The following is a 17,054-nucleotide window of genomic DNA, read 5'->3' on the forward strand; positions in this document are numbered from 1 at the left end:
TCCTTTTGTGCTTACCAATGAATTATTTTACCCAGTACACTCTTGTACCACTTCTTTAAGTGCTATGCATTGAACAGTACTCCGGGAAGTTAGAATAATATCTCTGGGCATTTAAGACACAATTTTAATTACATGGACACAGCAACTGCTTTTTAGAAGGCAATGCAACTTGAAAAAGGTCAGGGGGTATCTCTGTACGATGTGTTTGGGTTTTCTCATTGTTTTGTTTTTAAAAAATAAGATAACTTTATTACCAGTTCTTGGATTCTCTCTCAATCAGAAGTAAAGCTGAATCTGCACATCTGTATTTTTGTACTTCCACATAAAGTGCAAAATACTGTGACAAGCAGTAATGATCAACTCAGCACACAGCACATTTATGCTAAGCCACAAGCAAGCAAGTCTTTCACTACAACTAAAAGCATTCCCAGCAATCAGTGTCTTTCAAGTAGGAACCACTCCGCACACACACACACGTAAACAAAAAACCAAAAGTCCCTGAGCCTCAAAATGGTTTCTGGTGGTTCTAAACAGCTATAGAGAATATTTCATAAATGTGCCAGCACCATTTTTTTCTCTAAATGCAAATCAAATGAAGATAATGTGACCCTCCCCCTTAGATTAATAGTTTCACTTGCATTATGTATTCCTTTTGCGGTTTGTGAGTTTTATATAATCTTATACCTATCCTGTACGTCATGACTGAAGCAGCTTCAGTAAAGTGGATCAACTGACAAATGTTAGGTTTTTAAAAAAGTAAAAGTAATGTTTCTAAAATTCTTCTTGATTCTAAGTATTCATATACTAAATTGAAAAGTATTTACCTTACATTCAGTTTACTCTATTTTTAAAGCTTTAATCAGAATCTGAGTGCGTTCTAACTTATGCAAACAAGAAATGAACCCCAGAAATTTCAGATACAAATAGCAACACTAGAAAACTCCAGGCCCCATGAAGTTCAACTGCCCTGCTGTTTGGTAAAATATTCTATTATACCGGTGAAAAGAGATTGTGGTTTTAAAGGAAAGGCATTTCTATTGCTTTCTGTATGCATTTGCCATGCAGTGAGATAGCATTAACTAAGCAATAACTTTCCAGCTGCATGGCAAACAGGGCAGAGGGATAATGGAATGGCAGAGCTGGTCTGAATGCTTCTTCCTTCAAAATACAGTATACTGCGCATCCCACTGCAGGGCTGCAGACAGAGAGAGGGGGGCTGCTTCTTTGTCTGGGATGCTGCACTATGAACCAGGCAGAACTTTGCTAGAGATAGAGGTGGGAGTTGTGTTTAATCCTTATTCGGAGCAACTGAGCCTACAGACCACAAAACCACTCTGGATTAGAAGAGTAAAGTCTGGATTAGAAGAGTAAAGAAAGCAAAAAGCACGAGTGGAGGCTGTAGCCAGAAGCACACTTCAAGAGATGCTTCATAGCTGGCGGAAAGAAGGAGATTTCCCAGTAGATGCAGAGGAAATGGTGCTGTTTGCTCAGTTCGGGAAGTTACTTGACATTATTGGACTAAAAAGCAAGATTGAAGGAAGGCATTATCTCTTGCTCAGACTGGTTCATCTTTCATACTAATTTAATGTCTCATGAAGCAAACAAGCTCGCTCTAAGACTGACCTCATTCTAGTTTAAAGATTGGTTTTATCCGGATACATTCTGGAGGCACTGGAGACCTCTGCAGTATTCACACTCAAAAAAAGGTGGACAGTTTCACCCCATAAGCTAGCTGACTCATGAAGTCTTTAAATACCTACTTTAATAAATGAGTAAATCAGCTTTTTCAACCCTCTTGATTTTTGGTGCTTAAAAACATGTGAGACAGGTAAAGTCCCTTAATATATGCAATACCATTAATTATTAGGAAGAGTGAGATAGAAGTTTCTACACAATAGGGGGAGAAAAGCACAAACAGGAAAGTCTACAGCTACACATCTCTATGCAGAAACTGTGCGGACACAGAATGCCAACAGGCTTTGCAGACAAATTGCTATATATAACACACGAAGTAAAGCTAGCAAAAGGAAACGAAAATAGGTCAACTGTACTGTTTTTCTGAGTCTTACCCAAAGAGGTCCCTGCACAGAAAAAGTGCAAAAATGAAAGGAATCAAAGAAAAAAAAAAAAGAAAGAAAACGAACAAGAAAATTTTATGCAAAAGCTGCGAACAATGGTGAACAATGCAAAAAATCACACCTAACAGTATGCATGGCTCATCAGAGGAACAAACATACAAGAGTAGTGAAATAAAAGAAAACATTCTAAAGACAAGCAACTTAAAAAGAGGATTTACAGATTCTCCGCTACTGAAATATATCTGCACCAATTTAAGAAATATCCATTATTTGGATATAGTAATTTATTTTCATTTAACCTTTACATTACTAACATTCTATTTATAATGTTTCAGAACAGTATTCATTTAGTAGGAAATACCTAACATTAGTCAAGCAAAATTTTTTTTTTAAAGAGCAGGAAAAAAATCCTGAATTTCCAGCACAAGCGTCTTTTTTATGAATTTACATAGAATAGGTTTCTTCCTCAATGGGACACAGAAAAGAAAAATGCAAGAGAAAACACTGATTACACACCAACTACCCTCTATAATTCATTTTTCCCATCAATGCCATCTGTCTTGGCCAAGAACCAGGCTCCCATAAAATCATATAAAACTCATTCTTCTATTGTTTCCAACAATCCTTATCAGAATGCTATTTCTAAAATGTGTTCATAGAATAAAAGATGTCAGATACCATATTTAGCTATCATTAAAAAACCACTCAATTCTATCAAAGAACCCAAGTTAAAATTTTAACCCCAGTCTCCCTTATGGCAGTACGCAGAAATTCTTATAGACCAGTGGAATGTGGATAAATTGAAATCATTGCTCCTATCAACCATTCTCAAGCAGACCTGCTTCCAGAATTATTCTGAAATTAATTGCCTGGGATGCTTCCAGTTAACAGTCCTCTTAAAAGAAAACAGTAAATGACACAAAAAAGTATTTGAGCCATCACTTTATCTATAAGAAGTAAAATACGTCCATACTGATGTCAGGAGCTGCACTGTTAGTAGTCTATGATCATTCAAATATTCAGACTAGTACCTTCTAGTATAGTTTTTCAGATATAAGCATTGTTTGCATTAATAAATAAAAAAGTATCATGACAAATTGTGAGTATCATGAGAAATTACTAAAGTTTAACACAAAGCAAATATTTAAGAGGAAATAAAAACTCACTTGTATGGTTTCTGAGGCAGAATACTGATTCGAGTCTTGTCAAGTATCTTCTTTAATTTATTTCTTCCCCCAACTGTGTTGGCTTTGCTTTTCTTATTTACTTTTTCTAATCCTATTACCTGCTCCACATCAACAGCAAGGTCTGGGATGGAATAACGACTTGCCTTTTTAATATCACCAATTTTAGGCAGGTGGGGAGCACCATTTCTTTTTTCTTCTGACAACCGTGTTAAGAGTTCTTTAAAAACTGCACAAGACAGGAAAAGGGAGGAAAGAAAAAGAACAAAAATGTAAAAGAAAGCTCTGTGCACCAGACCAGTTTAACATTAATCATTAAAAAAAAAAAATGATCAGGATAGTCTGCCAATTCAAGTATTAATTGAATTTAGATATAAGACTTCAAAATTTTTTTTAAATTTTGAAAAGAATATTAATTTTCTGTAGTATGAATCAGAAAATCAGTAAATTGGCCTAGCTCACAATAGAAATACACTCGATGACCACATGGTTGCACAGACGGTGTCAACAGAAGGACTTCGACTTTTCAAGCTGAGGACACAGGCTTCTGCAGAATAGCAGCATACATAAAAAGAGCTCACTAGACAAAAATGAGACAGGAAAACTGACAACTGGGAAGGAAGGTTTTGAACAGATAGCCAGCAACAAAAGCTCTCAGATGGACAAGAAATTATTAGCAACAGGATCAAAAAATCAGAGGGAAAACTGCAACAAAGCCATAAGGAAAATATAAGAAAGTATGAGACTACTGAGACACCTTCAATGTTTGACACAGCTGTTGCACCCATCTGCCAGATATACAAAAAAACCTCTCAGACTCCCTCAGCTCCCTAGCAGAGTCATCTCTGTGGCAGAAATACCTGATGAATTTGTGAACTAGTTCTACTGTAACTTTTCGTTTCACAAAAATGTTGATATATTTAAATAAATCATAACAAAACTGATCTGGAGATCAAGTAACATATTCTGAGTGTGAGAGGAAGTCTCTGTATATAAATGGAAAAAACCATCTGATGAGTTCATTTGTAATAATAAACGAAAATTCAAATAACTGATAATTCAAACCAAGGAATTGTAGAAAAAGTGGAACAAGGGCAACCAGCTAAGGATGAGTATTAGGGGCTAGGTTTTACTATTACGTATTAATTTTGTCCTTAATATTCATCCTTATCTCCAGAGGTACACAACAAATCACCAAGAGACTTCGAAAGCTTCAAATAAGACACAAAAAGAAAAGTGGAGGAGAGTAATCCAAGCCGATAACTGTACTGTCGAGTAGGAGCTGGAGGCTGGAGAGACAAATTAGACACAAATAAGAAGACGCTGTTAAAAAAAGGAAATTCTCCTTTTGGGATTTGTTGATAAGGAATACTGCATGCAATACACAAAGTAGCTGTTCTGAGACTCTACTGTGATGCGATTTCAGTATTTGCAGTGGAGCAACAAGATTAAAAACTTAGAAAAAACACAACTTCTGAAGAAATGAAGAAATCGGGTTTAATCTTAAACATACTAAAGCAACACATGAGATCCAAAAACCTAGTGTGGGAAGGATAGTTACGCAGAGCTTACACATAGAGAAACAAGAACATACTGCTGAACAGGCATATACAGATACATAAAGAAATGCCTTAATTATTAGAAACAATTGAAATTTTAGAATCTTTACTGCAAAGCAAAAAAAACCCCAGGAAACAGATTTGACAAATGACTTTTGGAGATAACCTAAGCATATTTAATCATCAGTTAGTGCAGTGACATCCTGTGGTAATATTCTGCCCTACTTATTTGCAATGAATCCTGATCCTGAAAGAGATACTTGGGGACCACAACACTACAATTATATAAATAATTCAAGTATCCAGTGGTAAAAATCAAACAAAATGCACAAACTATTGATTATTTATGATGCTAATTGAGGTCCTGAGCTGCTTAAAGACTCCTTCATAACTGCTTTAGTACTTGTTAGAGGGAGAAATGAAGAGAATAGATTCAGAGGGTAGCGAGATTGTTTTCACCTAGCCTGCAAGAAAGTTTTTATTAACCTTGTTGCATTCATTGTAGGCATGGACTGAAAAACTATGAGCAAATTCAGCAGACAGATTAGGATCACTGATCAACTGAAATTCCAAAAGAGGCTTCTTTCTTGAGAAAGGACTAAACATTACACGTACAAACACATTTTACAAGTTCAAGCTGAACGGTTGCAATAGCTCCACTTAATCCGGAAACATGCACTTCTGAGAGTGAAGTCACTTCATGGAAGACCCTATTCATAAATTTTTCTCTGCAATTATGAACTAAAGTATTTTAGGACCTACAAGCTTCCTTTTCCTGTTCTCCTCAGTACAACTATTAAAAACAAAATTGAAGACTCCATCTAAATTAGAACAGAAATTAGAACAAAAAGTGCACACAAACTTACCAAATAAGTTGGTTTTCACAGTGATAGACAGATGAGTGTTATTTCTAAGGATTTCCATGGCTTTTGACAGCTGAACGTTTTCAAAGTTTTGACCATTCACTTCCAGTATCTAAAAATACAAACAAGCAGTGTTATTTTTGTTTAACAAAGAGAAGGGAAACAAAAAGGGGGGGGGGGGGGGGGCGGAGGGGAGACATTTTAAAATTATATACCTGGTCTCCACGTTTCAAGCCTGCTTCTGTAGCTTTGCTGCCAAAATCTACACTGTCAACAAAGATTCCAAATCCCTTTTCTGACCCTCCCAGCAAGATAAAAGGCAAAGGGGCTTCTCGAGATGGCTTTGTTAAGGTTATCAATCTTCGTTTAGCTTTAGCAGCACAAGCAATATTTAACAGCCTCAAATGTCCACCCATTTTCTACAAGAGAAAAGCATAATGAGTTATATATAACAACAGCCTGGCTACTCCCTGCCATCCCAAATTGTCAGAAAAAACCCTCACTCTTACCTCCCTCTCCAAATTGTTCTCAAATTCTTCCAGAAATCGAGTCATAGCAGGATCTCCTTCAAAATCATTGAAGTGATTGTTCACCCACAACAATACTACCCGTGTAACCTGAAAATTAATCAATAATATAAATATTTTCCAGGAGTAGCTAGAACAGCACTAGTGCTAAGTCCTTTAAAAATACTGCTCCTTAAAGCCCCTGTAAATTTCCATTGGAATCCTAAATATTATATATATACACACCCAAACCTAACTTTACTAATATGCAATCATTTACCAGGAGGATAGAATGAATTAAGCATTTAAAATTGCTTGCACTTGTATAAGCAATTGTGTGTTGTATTTCATAAAGAATACTATGAGTTAGAAAATTCACACTGGCTGTATCAAATTTGATTGAGTAGGGAATAGAGCACACAGGTACAAGGCAACGAGTTAGATCCATTTCTGCCTTATAACAACAATTTCCTGTTCATGTACATTTCTAAATCTGCTTAATTCTTCAAGCACATGATCATAAAGCTTCCGATACTGCTTTATATTCGTTCTTGAATCTCACAAATCTTTAGATAAGCCACCATTAACTTCATTAGGCATTTACCTGTGTAAAAGAGCTATTGTATTTTAGAGAGGCAGGAAAAAGGAGCTATTGTGAGAAGGAGGAAAGAGGTTTTAACAGCAAATACATGCAATTCTTTTCCTTAGAGTTAATCTTTCAGTTTACTACTCTTCCTTTCTCTCCATTTCTACTCCCCCGAAGCAACTATGATTATCAAGTTCAGAAGGATCTTAGCTGGTATTTTACAGTTTGTTAGGAAAAAACCCTAAAGGAATACTATCAATTAATATTACCGAAGGTAAAGCCACAAAATAAGAGCTTAATTTTTTAAAATTATATGCTTCCACTATAAAATTTTATCTTAGTATGTGACTTGACCTGGAACATCAGCAGCACTCGTCCTGACAAAATAAAAGGAGTTTTGATGTCTTAAATTAATATTGATTCACGCTATTTTTAAAAAGCTCCTGAATCCAAAACAGTTGTGCCACTCCAAGTTATCTCTAAAAATACAGCTGCATTTCTTCTGTTATGCTGGGAAAGTAAATTAGTAGGGGAAAACCTCTAAACATTTCAAAAACTAGAGCTTAAGAACAAAGTCTCAAACAAATTTTAATCAGCTAAATCTAACCCCTGTCCAGTCTTTGTGTCTGCACAAAATCTAAACCTCTGCAGCCTCTTATGCTAAAGGTCTGACACCAGGCATCCAAAACCAAACCCTGCCACCCTCATATCCAGTTTCCAAGTAGTTTGCCTTTTACCCCAGAAAAGCAAGTGAATCCAGAATTGCCAAAATTAATGACCAAACTAATCAAGTACTTCAGAACTCCTCAAGATTTCAGATTTCTAACAGGAGGCAACTGCACAACACTATGTGCTGCAGCCACAGGGATGTAGGCTAGGGGTAGCATTTCTGACATATTTGAGATTTCTCCACCTTTGAAATGGAAGATGAACTTCCTTTCTGTTAAACATCTGTGGTGTTCTTCATTAATGTAGATGACATTGGAAGATCCAGACAATGTCTGGTTAAATTTAGGCTAATGGCAGATTTTTAAAATTGGCTGGGAAGTTGGAAGCCATACCACATAATGTATTTTAAATCACTGAAGTGATAGCTTCAATATTAATGCTGTTTTCAAAGTTGGGACTTACTAACTTACACCCAAACGGCACTGCGCTGGAAAGGGCTGAATGGTGACTTCCAGAGGAATGCCATTACTTGTGTCTCAACCAGAACAGCATTAAAAGAGGATTAAAGCTGTAAAGTCAAGTACCATGCTGCTGGGCAAAATTATCAGTAAGGCTGGATCTCAAATGTCCCACCCTGATTACTACTGAGTACTGATCATCCTCAGGAAGTTCTGCTCCTCCACTTCCCTCTCCTCACTGCCTATCAGCCCCTACAAAACAGGCAAAATCTTCCAGAATCCTTGTTCCCCACTTGCTTATCTCCACTTATCCCAAGCCATTTTCTGACTCTTCCCTTTCTGTCAGTGCTACTGGATGTCAGAAAGGGTTGGTTATTGAGACGGCAGAACAAAGAGCGGCTCTGTTTTCAGATCTGATACCAGCAACTGTGCCGGCTCACACTTTTACAGAGGCTGAGGGGATTATCCATTGGAGGACAAGAAAAACAGGTTTGAAGATGAACTCCAATATTATGGCTCTGAAGCTGTAACAAGCCTATGCTAAACAATGATTAGCTGCAAAGCCTATCCTCTCTGCCAAATACAAGATCCTTCCTCCAAGGCACAGATACACTAGCATTCCTAGAAGAAATACCCAGATTTAAAAAAAAGTTGAAAACTAAATTTCTCTTTAACCTTATCGATATAATTCCCTTGGTTTCAAGTTTGAAAAAAACATCTGGAAATTTTTACTGTTTTTTTTTACATATGAGAGAGTTGCATACAAGTGAAAATAAAGCATTAAAGTGGGAAGCACAGTGAGGCCTCAACAGTGTGCCAAAAGTGGATATACAGGGCCGTATTCTTCCATTATGGCAGTTTTGTTTAGGGAAGAGGATGTTTGATTGCTTTCTTGTGTTTGGGTTGGTTTGGTTTTTTTTTTTTTAGTGCTATGTAAGGCTCAACAGATTCTTAACAATGGCTATATTTTCTAGTCTCCTTATATAAAAATAAATTATCACAAAATGTTTGCCAAGTTGTGTTAACTAGTATTATGTATGGAAAACACAAAACTTAGTTATATGCTCAAATTTCAAGGCACAATAGAATTCTATTGAATTATGTTAAATAAAAATACTGATTATTGGAAAAAAGCTTTCCCTGTACTTGCAAGCAACTAAGTTATGTTGTAAAAACACAGCAAGGTAAAACATGGCTAATTTACGTTGCCTGAGCATATTAATACTTAAATAAACTACAATAAAATAAGGAAAAAACATTTACTTAGTTTTATCCATACATTCTGCCATTAAAACATGTCACCAGCTATTTGTGTCTTGTTCAGTTTAGTCATTCTCTCTAAAACATATTTTATTTTTAACAGTTTATATTTCAATACAAATGGTAACACGTATGTAATTCAGGGGATTTTAACCTTATCCCTGAGGCTGGGGTCATTGAACCACTCCAACAACTTCTTGCCCACTTCCATTGGGCTGGAAAGAAAGGTCCGATACGTCAACAGGAAGTCTTCTATAAATGTTGGGTCTACTACAGAGTGCTCTTCCACCAAATGCATTGTTAACCTTTCAGCTGTTCCCTATTGAAAAAAAAAAAGTCTTAGTTATTAAACCCGATTTTCAATAAATGCGAATTTGTTTTCTTGGAATATACTGAAGATGCATTACATTAGAAAGAATACTGGCATCTATTGACTGATGAGCTAAGCAAACATAACAGCTTAACCACTGTGATAAAAAAATGTAAAAAATTTATGTAATTGATTTCTATAGAAATCACTTAGTTATCAAGGTGCATAATTATAAAGAGGAAAACTGGAAATATTAACTGTCTATTTTCAAATATATATTTTTATAATATATATCTCAACTAATCTGGACCTAACTTGCCAAGTTAGTAAGTTTACAGAACACAGACTTTCGCAAGACACTCCCTCTTTTGCTTTTACCTTGATGACAATGTGACCTTTTCTTGTTCCAGTGCGATCAAGCTCCCTGTGCTCCTTCACCATCACAATCTCCCCTTCCTCTTCTACCTTCTGCATGTTCTTTTCCACTTGATTGAGGATGCGGCAATAATCTTGCTGGGCTATACAAACAAACTGGAAAGAATCATCGCGCACCAGTATTAAAAGGTAAAATCTTCAGAAAAGCATTTAGACTTAAGATGCAAGTACTCTATTAATAGAAAAGATAAAGTAGTTTCTCAACCTGCAGTGAGCCAAATTTGTCTCTCCAGCAGTTTAGCTGTAGTAAGCAGATGAATACACAAGCACAGTACTTCCACTACAATCTTGCAGTTAGAGGAGACCAAGATTCAGCAGAGCAAAATGATTTAGCATTATCAGCCATTTTTCTTTAGCTGCTTTGACCTCCCCTGTGCTGGAGCTGAAGCTCAGTATCCTAGCTGGTATTTTTTTCTCCCATGCAAGCTTTTGTGTGGTATTTAGAAAGGTTAAGAGACTGAAGGGAAAACTTAGCTTTCCTATTTTGTGCCTACTGCTACTGTAAATTATTAATAATAGCTATGAAAAAATGAAAATTAAGTCAATCATTAAGAAAACTAACATTTATTCAATTACATGAGTGCAGGTACACAGAAACAAATTACTTCTGGATTAAAGCATACAGCAGGAAAAAAATATTTTCTTCAGTCATCTGCTCAGCCAAGAATAAGTGCAAGAATATTCCTAGCATCTACACTATGCAAATATAATAAAGACCACCCACTACAACTTAGGAAGAAAAAATACTGTATACACTATGAATTCTCTTCTATAACTTGTTAGAAGTTTTATACCTTTGTCTCTTTTTTTGGGGCAAATACTCAAGATTAAACTGTCATCTTATATGAATTTGCATATTTAACTGAAAGGAAATGATAGTGTTTCTTCTGATTGAAAAGTTGATAAATGATCATGTACGTACTTAGGACAAAGCATGAGATTCACAGAGATAGTATTTTCTCCTGGATTCTTCATAATTCATTTACATACCTTTTCTATTTCCAGCAGCTAGTAGTAGCTGAAACAGAACTCCCATGGTTTGGAATTATTAGAAAACATTATCCTAACAAGATACCACTTAAGCACTTTTTGGAAGTTAGATGGGCAAACTAAACCAGGTGACTACATTAACACACATTTACAGCCATTTCAAATGGCATCTACTGGAAGCTAATTAGCCATCAGCACCAAGCAAAATGCTTAATTCACCCAGGGTTTGGCTATTATCTTCTGGATGGGAATAAATAAATCGTAACACATCCAGATCAGGCTAGTAGTTTTATGCTACGAGAAGCGTTCTTTAAATCTGACTACTTGTGTTACCGCGAACATCAAGGCATTTTCCTTGAAAGGCCAGATTGGCTGAAACTAGATTTTCTACTCAAACTATGGGACAGAGAGCTTGTATTACTTTAAGATTCAGTAGCTGAGTTGAGTAAGGAAGAATGGCTATTGCCTGTAGAAGTAAAAGAGCCTGTAATGGCTAATAGACCTTGAGATCCTAAGGGAAAGTTTGAAGCAATGGATATATGCAACAGGCTGCTGCACCTCAAGTTCTGGAGAAAGCACGTAGATAAAACTCTTAATCCAATATGATGAAGAGAATTCAATTTCCCAGACTGTGGGTATGCAGGAGCCATATTTTGCAACTACTGTGCAGGGTTACAACGCTGGAGATTTTACATATATTCAGTTTAAAATAAAACCGTCTGGCTATTGAGTTGCATTATGCCTATATGTACATGATTTTGCGTGTATTACAGTCTGAGGCACTACCTGGCAGTCATCCACTTTGGTTCTCATCACTCCTTTCATATATTCCTTTTCCATGGTAGGGGAAACACCAAAACTGTTCCCCATGCAGAGTATCTCTGTTCTTCCATCAGGGTACGTCACCTCCACAGAGCCATTCAAAATGACTGACCAGGAATCCAGCTACGAATCAAATGTTGCAGGATACGTGAAGACTGAATCACTTAACATTGTAATATCATACTATATAGATACAACCCTTACCATTTTTCCAAAGGAAAAGTTATTTTTTAGCACCTATTAAAAATATTTATAAGCTAGTTTACCTTAAATGTGCAGCTATTTCCAGCTCAAGAAAACTGGAATCCTATGTTTAACTATAATGTTTAAAGTTTATGTAAGACTGTAAAAAAAAAAATTTAAAAAAAACAAAACAAAAAAGGTTGTTTTAAAACACCACTTAAACACTGAAATAAACTCCCAAAGTCAGCTCCAATAGGCAGGAAGCATTTTGTACATTATGAAGATATTTTCTTATGCTTTTATTGCATAAGAAATGTTGTGCGAGTGCTTAAACAAAAGCTTTCAAATGAATGCAGAATAAAGAGGTATGATTTACCTGATCAGTGTTACTTTTTATTTTTTAATTTTTAAGCAACAAAAGAGGACCTTAACCCTGTGTAATCTGGGATGTCTGGTATAATAGGAGAGTCCAAAGTAGCTTCTACTGACCTCTTCCCCATCGTTTAGTACAATAGTTCCTGCTCTCTCCACAACTGCGAACACCATTACAGCACAGAGCTCTCTCCTCACTGACATTGTCATGTTGGCAAAAGCAGGCAATTGATGCATGAATTCCAGTAGTTGTTCTGAAGGAGAAAAAGCCCACTGAGTCATGCATGTCAAAACAACAAAGCACAGCAAAGGCAGTTCTTCAGTAAGATGCCTGAGGCTACTTAAGCTAAAATGCTGCACAATCGTTTCTGTATACTAATAAATCATGTACAGTGGCCTGTTGTAATTACTGAGTATTTTGTAGACACAGACTGGCTGGTCATAACATCAATAGAAGCCCTGCAAAGTAAAAGTCAGTATAATGGAAGAACTGTAATGTAACCAAGAGCTCTGAATACAACCAATGAAATTGTAATAGTCCAGCCAGCCAGGGCATTAAGTCCACAAAGACTATGATAAGCCTATATAAAACACAGCAAGACATTAAGAAGGGAAATTCCACAAAACTGAGCAAGTTCATTGGTAAAACCATCCCTTCCTAGGCTAGGCGTAACAGTAAATTGTACATGATCATCATCTGGCACATTCACAAAGTTCCAGATAGAACAGGATTACTGTCTTAAAGGTGACTACTGCTGCTCTGTCTTCTGCATGCCCTGGAGTTGCACTTATACTCCGCTGTGAACTTCTCCCGTATTTTTCTTTTTACATTGTTCATAACCACAGAACTCATTTTTTCTTAGTAGTCCTGCTGAGGGATTATATGCCCTAAATGCAGTTCGATCTAAAAATCCTACTGAAAATAGTCAACAGGACACCATTTTTTTCCTAAATCTTTATTCACTCAGAATCACTGAATGGTTGAGGTTGGAAGGGATCCCTGGAGGTCATCTGGTCAAACCCTCCTGCTCAAGCAGGGCCACTTACAGCCGATTGCCCAGGACCATGTCCAGACGGCTTCTGAATACCTCCAAGGAGGGAGACCTCTCTACCACCTCTCTGGGCAACCTGTGCAGTGCTCAGTCACCCTTACAGTAAAAAAAAAAAAAAAAAAGTGTTTCCTGGTCGTCAGACAGAGCGTCCTGTGTTTCAGTTTGTGCCTATTGCCTCTAGTCCTGTCACTGGGCACCACTGAGAAGAACCTGGTTCTGTCGTCTTTACACCCTCGCTCCAGGTATTTGTACACATTGATGAGATCCCCCTGAGCCTTCTCTTCTCCAGGCTGAATGGTCCCAGTTCTCTTAGACCTTCCTCATATAAGAGATGCTTCACTCCCTTAATCATCTGATAATCAACCTTAATCTGATAATCAACCTTAATCATCATTTAGTCATACTTTGACAAAAGAAGAAACTTAAAACTCAGCCAGTGAAACTATTAGAAATTGTAAGAATTTGAATTCTAGATCTGCTTTGCTTTCAATGCCTGTACATTAACACAGCAAATTAGTTTGATTAGATGCACATTTATGTAAAGGTCTTAATGGCTCCAATGTTTAATAAAAATGTATATCTGGTTAAAAACAGACATGACATAACAACTTACAATTAAAAAATGTAATGTGATAAGCATCCACTATGGACATTAATGTTGACTTTGCCAAGGTTCTGTCTAACTGTTTTCCAGACACAATGATGTTTACTTCATAAACCAGTTCTGATATCAATTAGAAGTTGGAGATCTAAAGGGCCAGCAACTAATATAGTTTTCACCCATATCATGTGTGTTTTCTTTTTCTTTGGCTGTACTCATTCACTGGCTGAATTTATGGCATTTATGAATCACCTTACAGAATAAACACTAAACTTACCAATGATTAAAATAAAACCTCAAGCTTAAAAAGTAATCTTTTTTTTGGTGAAGGAGAACAAATTTGACAGTATTTTACTACATTGCAATACTTACCAATATCATCATCTGTCCTGTCTATTGGGTCTTTCTCCAAGCAGTCTCTAACAATATCCCTACTCATCAAAGGATCCGATGCCCTTTCAATGTCTTCTTCATCATCATCATCCTCAGAATCCACTGCTGTCTCTGGCAACCCACTGAGATCCATATCACCAGCCTCACTTTCTGTAGCCTAAATTCATGTATAAACAATTAAAAAAAAAAAAAAACAAACAACATTCAAATGTGTTCTTCACTGCTACAGTTTTCTAGTTAAATACACAGAAATTAATTCTGTCACCTAACGGATCATTCAAATTCACTCAGTATTTTTTATATTGCTTTTTTGTTTGCATATTTTTAAAAACAACTAACCATTAATCAACTCAAACCCATTGTTTACACAGGACTTTTACCACTTGTTTCAATCAGCCACATATAAACATGATTCAACACACATTATTTAATCAGTAGATCTTGGGGGAATTGAAGGCAATTATATTTCAAGGAACAATTTCTTGGAATATTAGCTGATTTTTTTTTTTTTTTAATAAATAGTTCATTTAAAACAGCTTGTTTCTGTTCCCTCCTCAACTTTATATTTTCAGAAACTTCGGAATGCAATGCAATTTTAAGTAGATAGTTTGGGGAAATAAGTACAGCATGAAAACACTACAGGAATTTTGCTATCTCCCAGTAACCTACGACTGTATTTTTTTTTTTTTTTTACAGTTCCAATTCCAGCTGAACATAGTTAAATATGGCTTTCATTTGCTGATAAACAGTATAAGAATTTAAAGAATTTATGGATGCAGAAAAAATGCAAAGTCACTACCAAAAAAACATCACAGATGGACTACACAGAATATCAGCCAAACTTAACCTCCATTAAATTGTATTAAAATGAAGGAAAACATAGACCATATATAGCCTGAGGTCATTAGTATAGCACCTAAAGGTAAATACATTTTAATGATTCAGTTTTAAGACCAAACACTTAATAGATCCCGCAAACATTTGTGTCACAGCTGATAAAGCTGCTTTTTCTCAGAACCTGATTTAATGCCATGGCAGCTGCCAAGGCTCAGCTACGACAATTTTTAAGGAAATGCAAGCTTCTAACGAGCAAGTTTTATGCCATGGCTTGAGAAATCAAGTTTCACATGCCTTACAGGGATGGCTTGTTTCTGAGACTCTGGAAGCACACAACGCATTCATGTCTACTTTAAAAATACTACATGGGGCAAACACAGCTACTGAAGCCTGTTTTATTGATCTCTCTCTCATACTGGTAAAAAAACAAACAAAAAAACCCTCCCACAAACAAAAAACAAACACACCCCAAACTAGGTCACCCTCCAAACACAAAGAAGGTAAGACAAATCACGTTGGTATTTTCATAGAATCATCTTCCCTATTCCTGCCTCACTAGCTGCGGCTGACATCTGTTACTTTAATGCCATTAAACACAGCCACCTTATGAATGGTAGCATATGGCTGGAGACGGATCAGGGCAGCTAGTGTCATTCTTACATGCTTCTGTCCTACAGCACAACACAAGCTTTGTAACAGGGTCTTGTTAATATAAAAAGCATGATAGCAGCACCTACACAATATTCAAATTATTCTCACTTTGTGGGTTTTTTTGTGTTTTGTTTTGGTTTTTTTTTTTTAAAGGAAAAATGCTGAGTGTTTCTTAAGCAGGATGAAGAAGGATGTTAAACTGGCATACAAGCAGCTCTCAAAAATGATAGCACTGATAGCACTATCTTCATTAGCAGTCTTACTGTGCTTAACATGCATGTTCCCTATGATACATTTGAAACAGTTGCTATAATTACTCTTACAAAATAGCCTTCATCAAAAGTGACTGGTGGAAAAATTAGTGACAATGAGTCAGTAGACACACAGCGTATGACACCGATCTGTCAGAATCAGAAGTCTCCAACAGTGACAATTCCAGTGACAGTGGTACTGACTAATTCAGTCAGTTTTGCAAACCTTCCCATTACTAACAAGCGCCCCTCCTACCCGCCCAGATTAATCTCTCTCAAAAGCACATTAGTAAAATGAATGCAGAACTAAATTTAGTCACACAATGCTAACATACATGAGAAAATTCCACATATCGTACAAAATCTGATTATTAAAAGACAAGTTATTTGACTGTCTTAAAACAACAAGACAAAACTGGACAGAAGTTGAAGCTCTATTATCAAGAAAAGTTGATGCTATTTAAAAAAAATTCTCACACTGAAATTAAATGCAACTTTGTATTCAGAAAATACTTTAAAAACACTACTAAAGGCTACAAGTATTTCCAGAAAATGATCATCACTTTTTACAGAGCTAATTAAATCTTTTTGACAACTGAAGTTATTGGTAAAACCTGAATGATAAAGCAACTATTTCTAACTTACTAGTTATCAAAAAATACAAACCACTGCAACAAAGCAGCTCAGAATTGAATGCAACAATCCACAGAGTAGTACGAAAATTTATTAATTTAACTTAGCACACCTTTAAAAATAAACTTCATCTTTTGAGAAAAAAAAATATATTTTTTCTGTGTATACATGCAAGAAGTTTTGCATGAGTTTTGTTACATTATTAAGAATAATTGGATCTGTGTTCATGTTAAAAGCACACAACAATTTATCTAAAAAACTATTGCAAATAGCTTCTTTAGGCTTACTAGCATCAAGTATGATGTTAAAGATTCAAGGTCCTCTTGCTGACATATTAAACTTCATAACCCACCTACTTCGA

The 17,054-nt window shown here is 36.1% G+C and overlaps 1 protein-coding gene across 14 annotated transcripts in view; it reads right to left on the bottom strand.

The window, feature by feature from the left end:
* Window positions 1-17,054, bottom strand: part of RAPGEF2 (Rap guanine nucleotide exchange factor 2) — a 192,080-nt gene that overhangs the window by 24,087 nt on the left and 150,939 nt on the right. For all 14 annotated transcript variants that reach the window (XM_087736388.1, XM_087736382.1, XM_087736378.1 and 11 more), the window contains 9 exons: window positions 14,301-14,478; window positions 12,393-12,529; window positions 11,685-11,843; window positions 9,852-10,004; window positions 9,318-9,482; window positions 6,194-6,301; window positions 5,900-6,103; window positions 5,688-5,796; window positions 3,245-3,491 (listed from right to left, as the gene is read on the bottom strand). In XM_087736388.1, the coding sequence (XP_087592514.1) occupies window positions 3,245-3,491; window positions 5,688-5,796; window positions 5,900-6,103; window positions 6,194-6,301; window positions 9,318-9,482; window positions 9,852-10,004; window positions 11,685-11,843; window positions 12,393-12,529; window positions 14,301-14,478 (1,460 nt within the window). The remainder of the gene's footprint in view (window positions 1-3,244; window positions 3,492-5,687; window positions 5,797-5,899; window positions 6,104-6,193; window positions 6,302-9,317; window positions 9,483-9,851; window positions 10,005-11,684; window positions 11,844-12,392; window positions 12,530-14,300; window positions 14,479-17,054) is intronic.

This window comes from Nipponia nippon, unplaced genomic scaffold, assembly GCF_047370975.1.
Source record: "Nipponia nippon isolate SJK-2023a ecotype South Korea unplaced genomic scaffold, ASM4737097v1 scaffold_6, whole genome shotgun sequence".
In the NCBI taxonomy this organism is placed as follows: Eukaryota; Metazoa; Chordata; class Aves; order Pelecaniformes; family Threskiornithidae; genus Nipponia; species Nipponia nippon.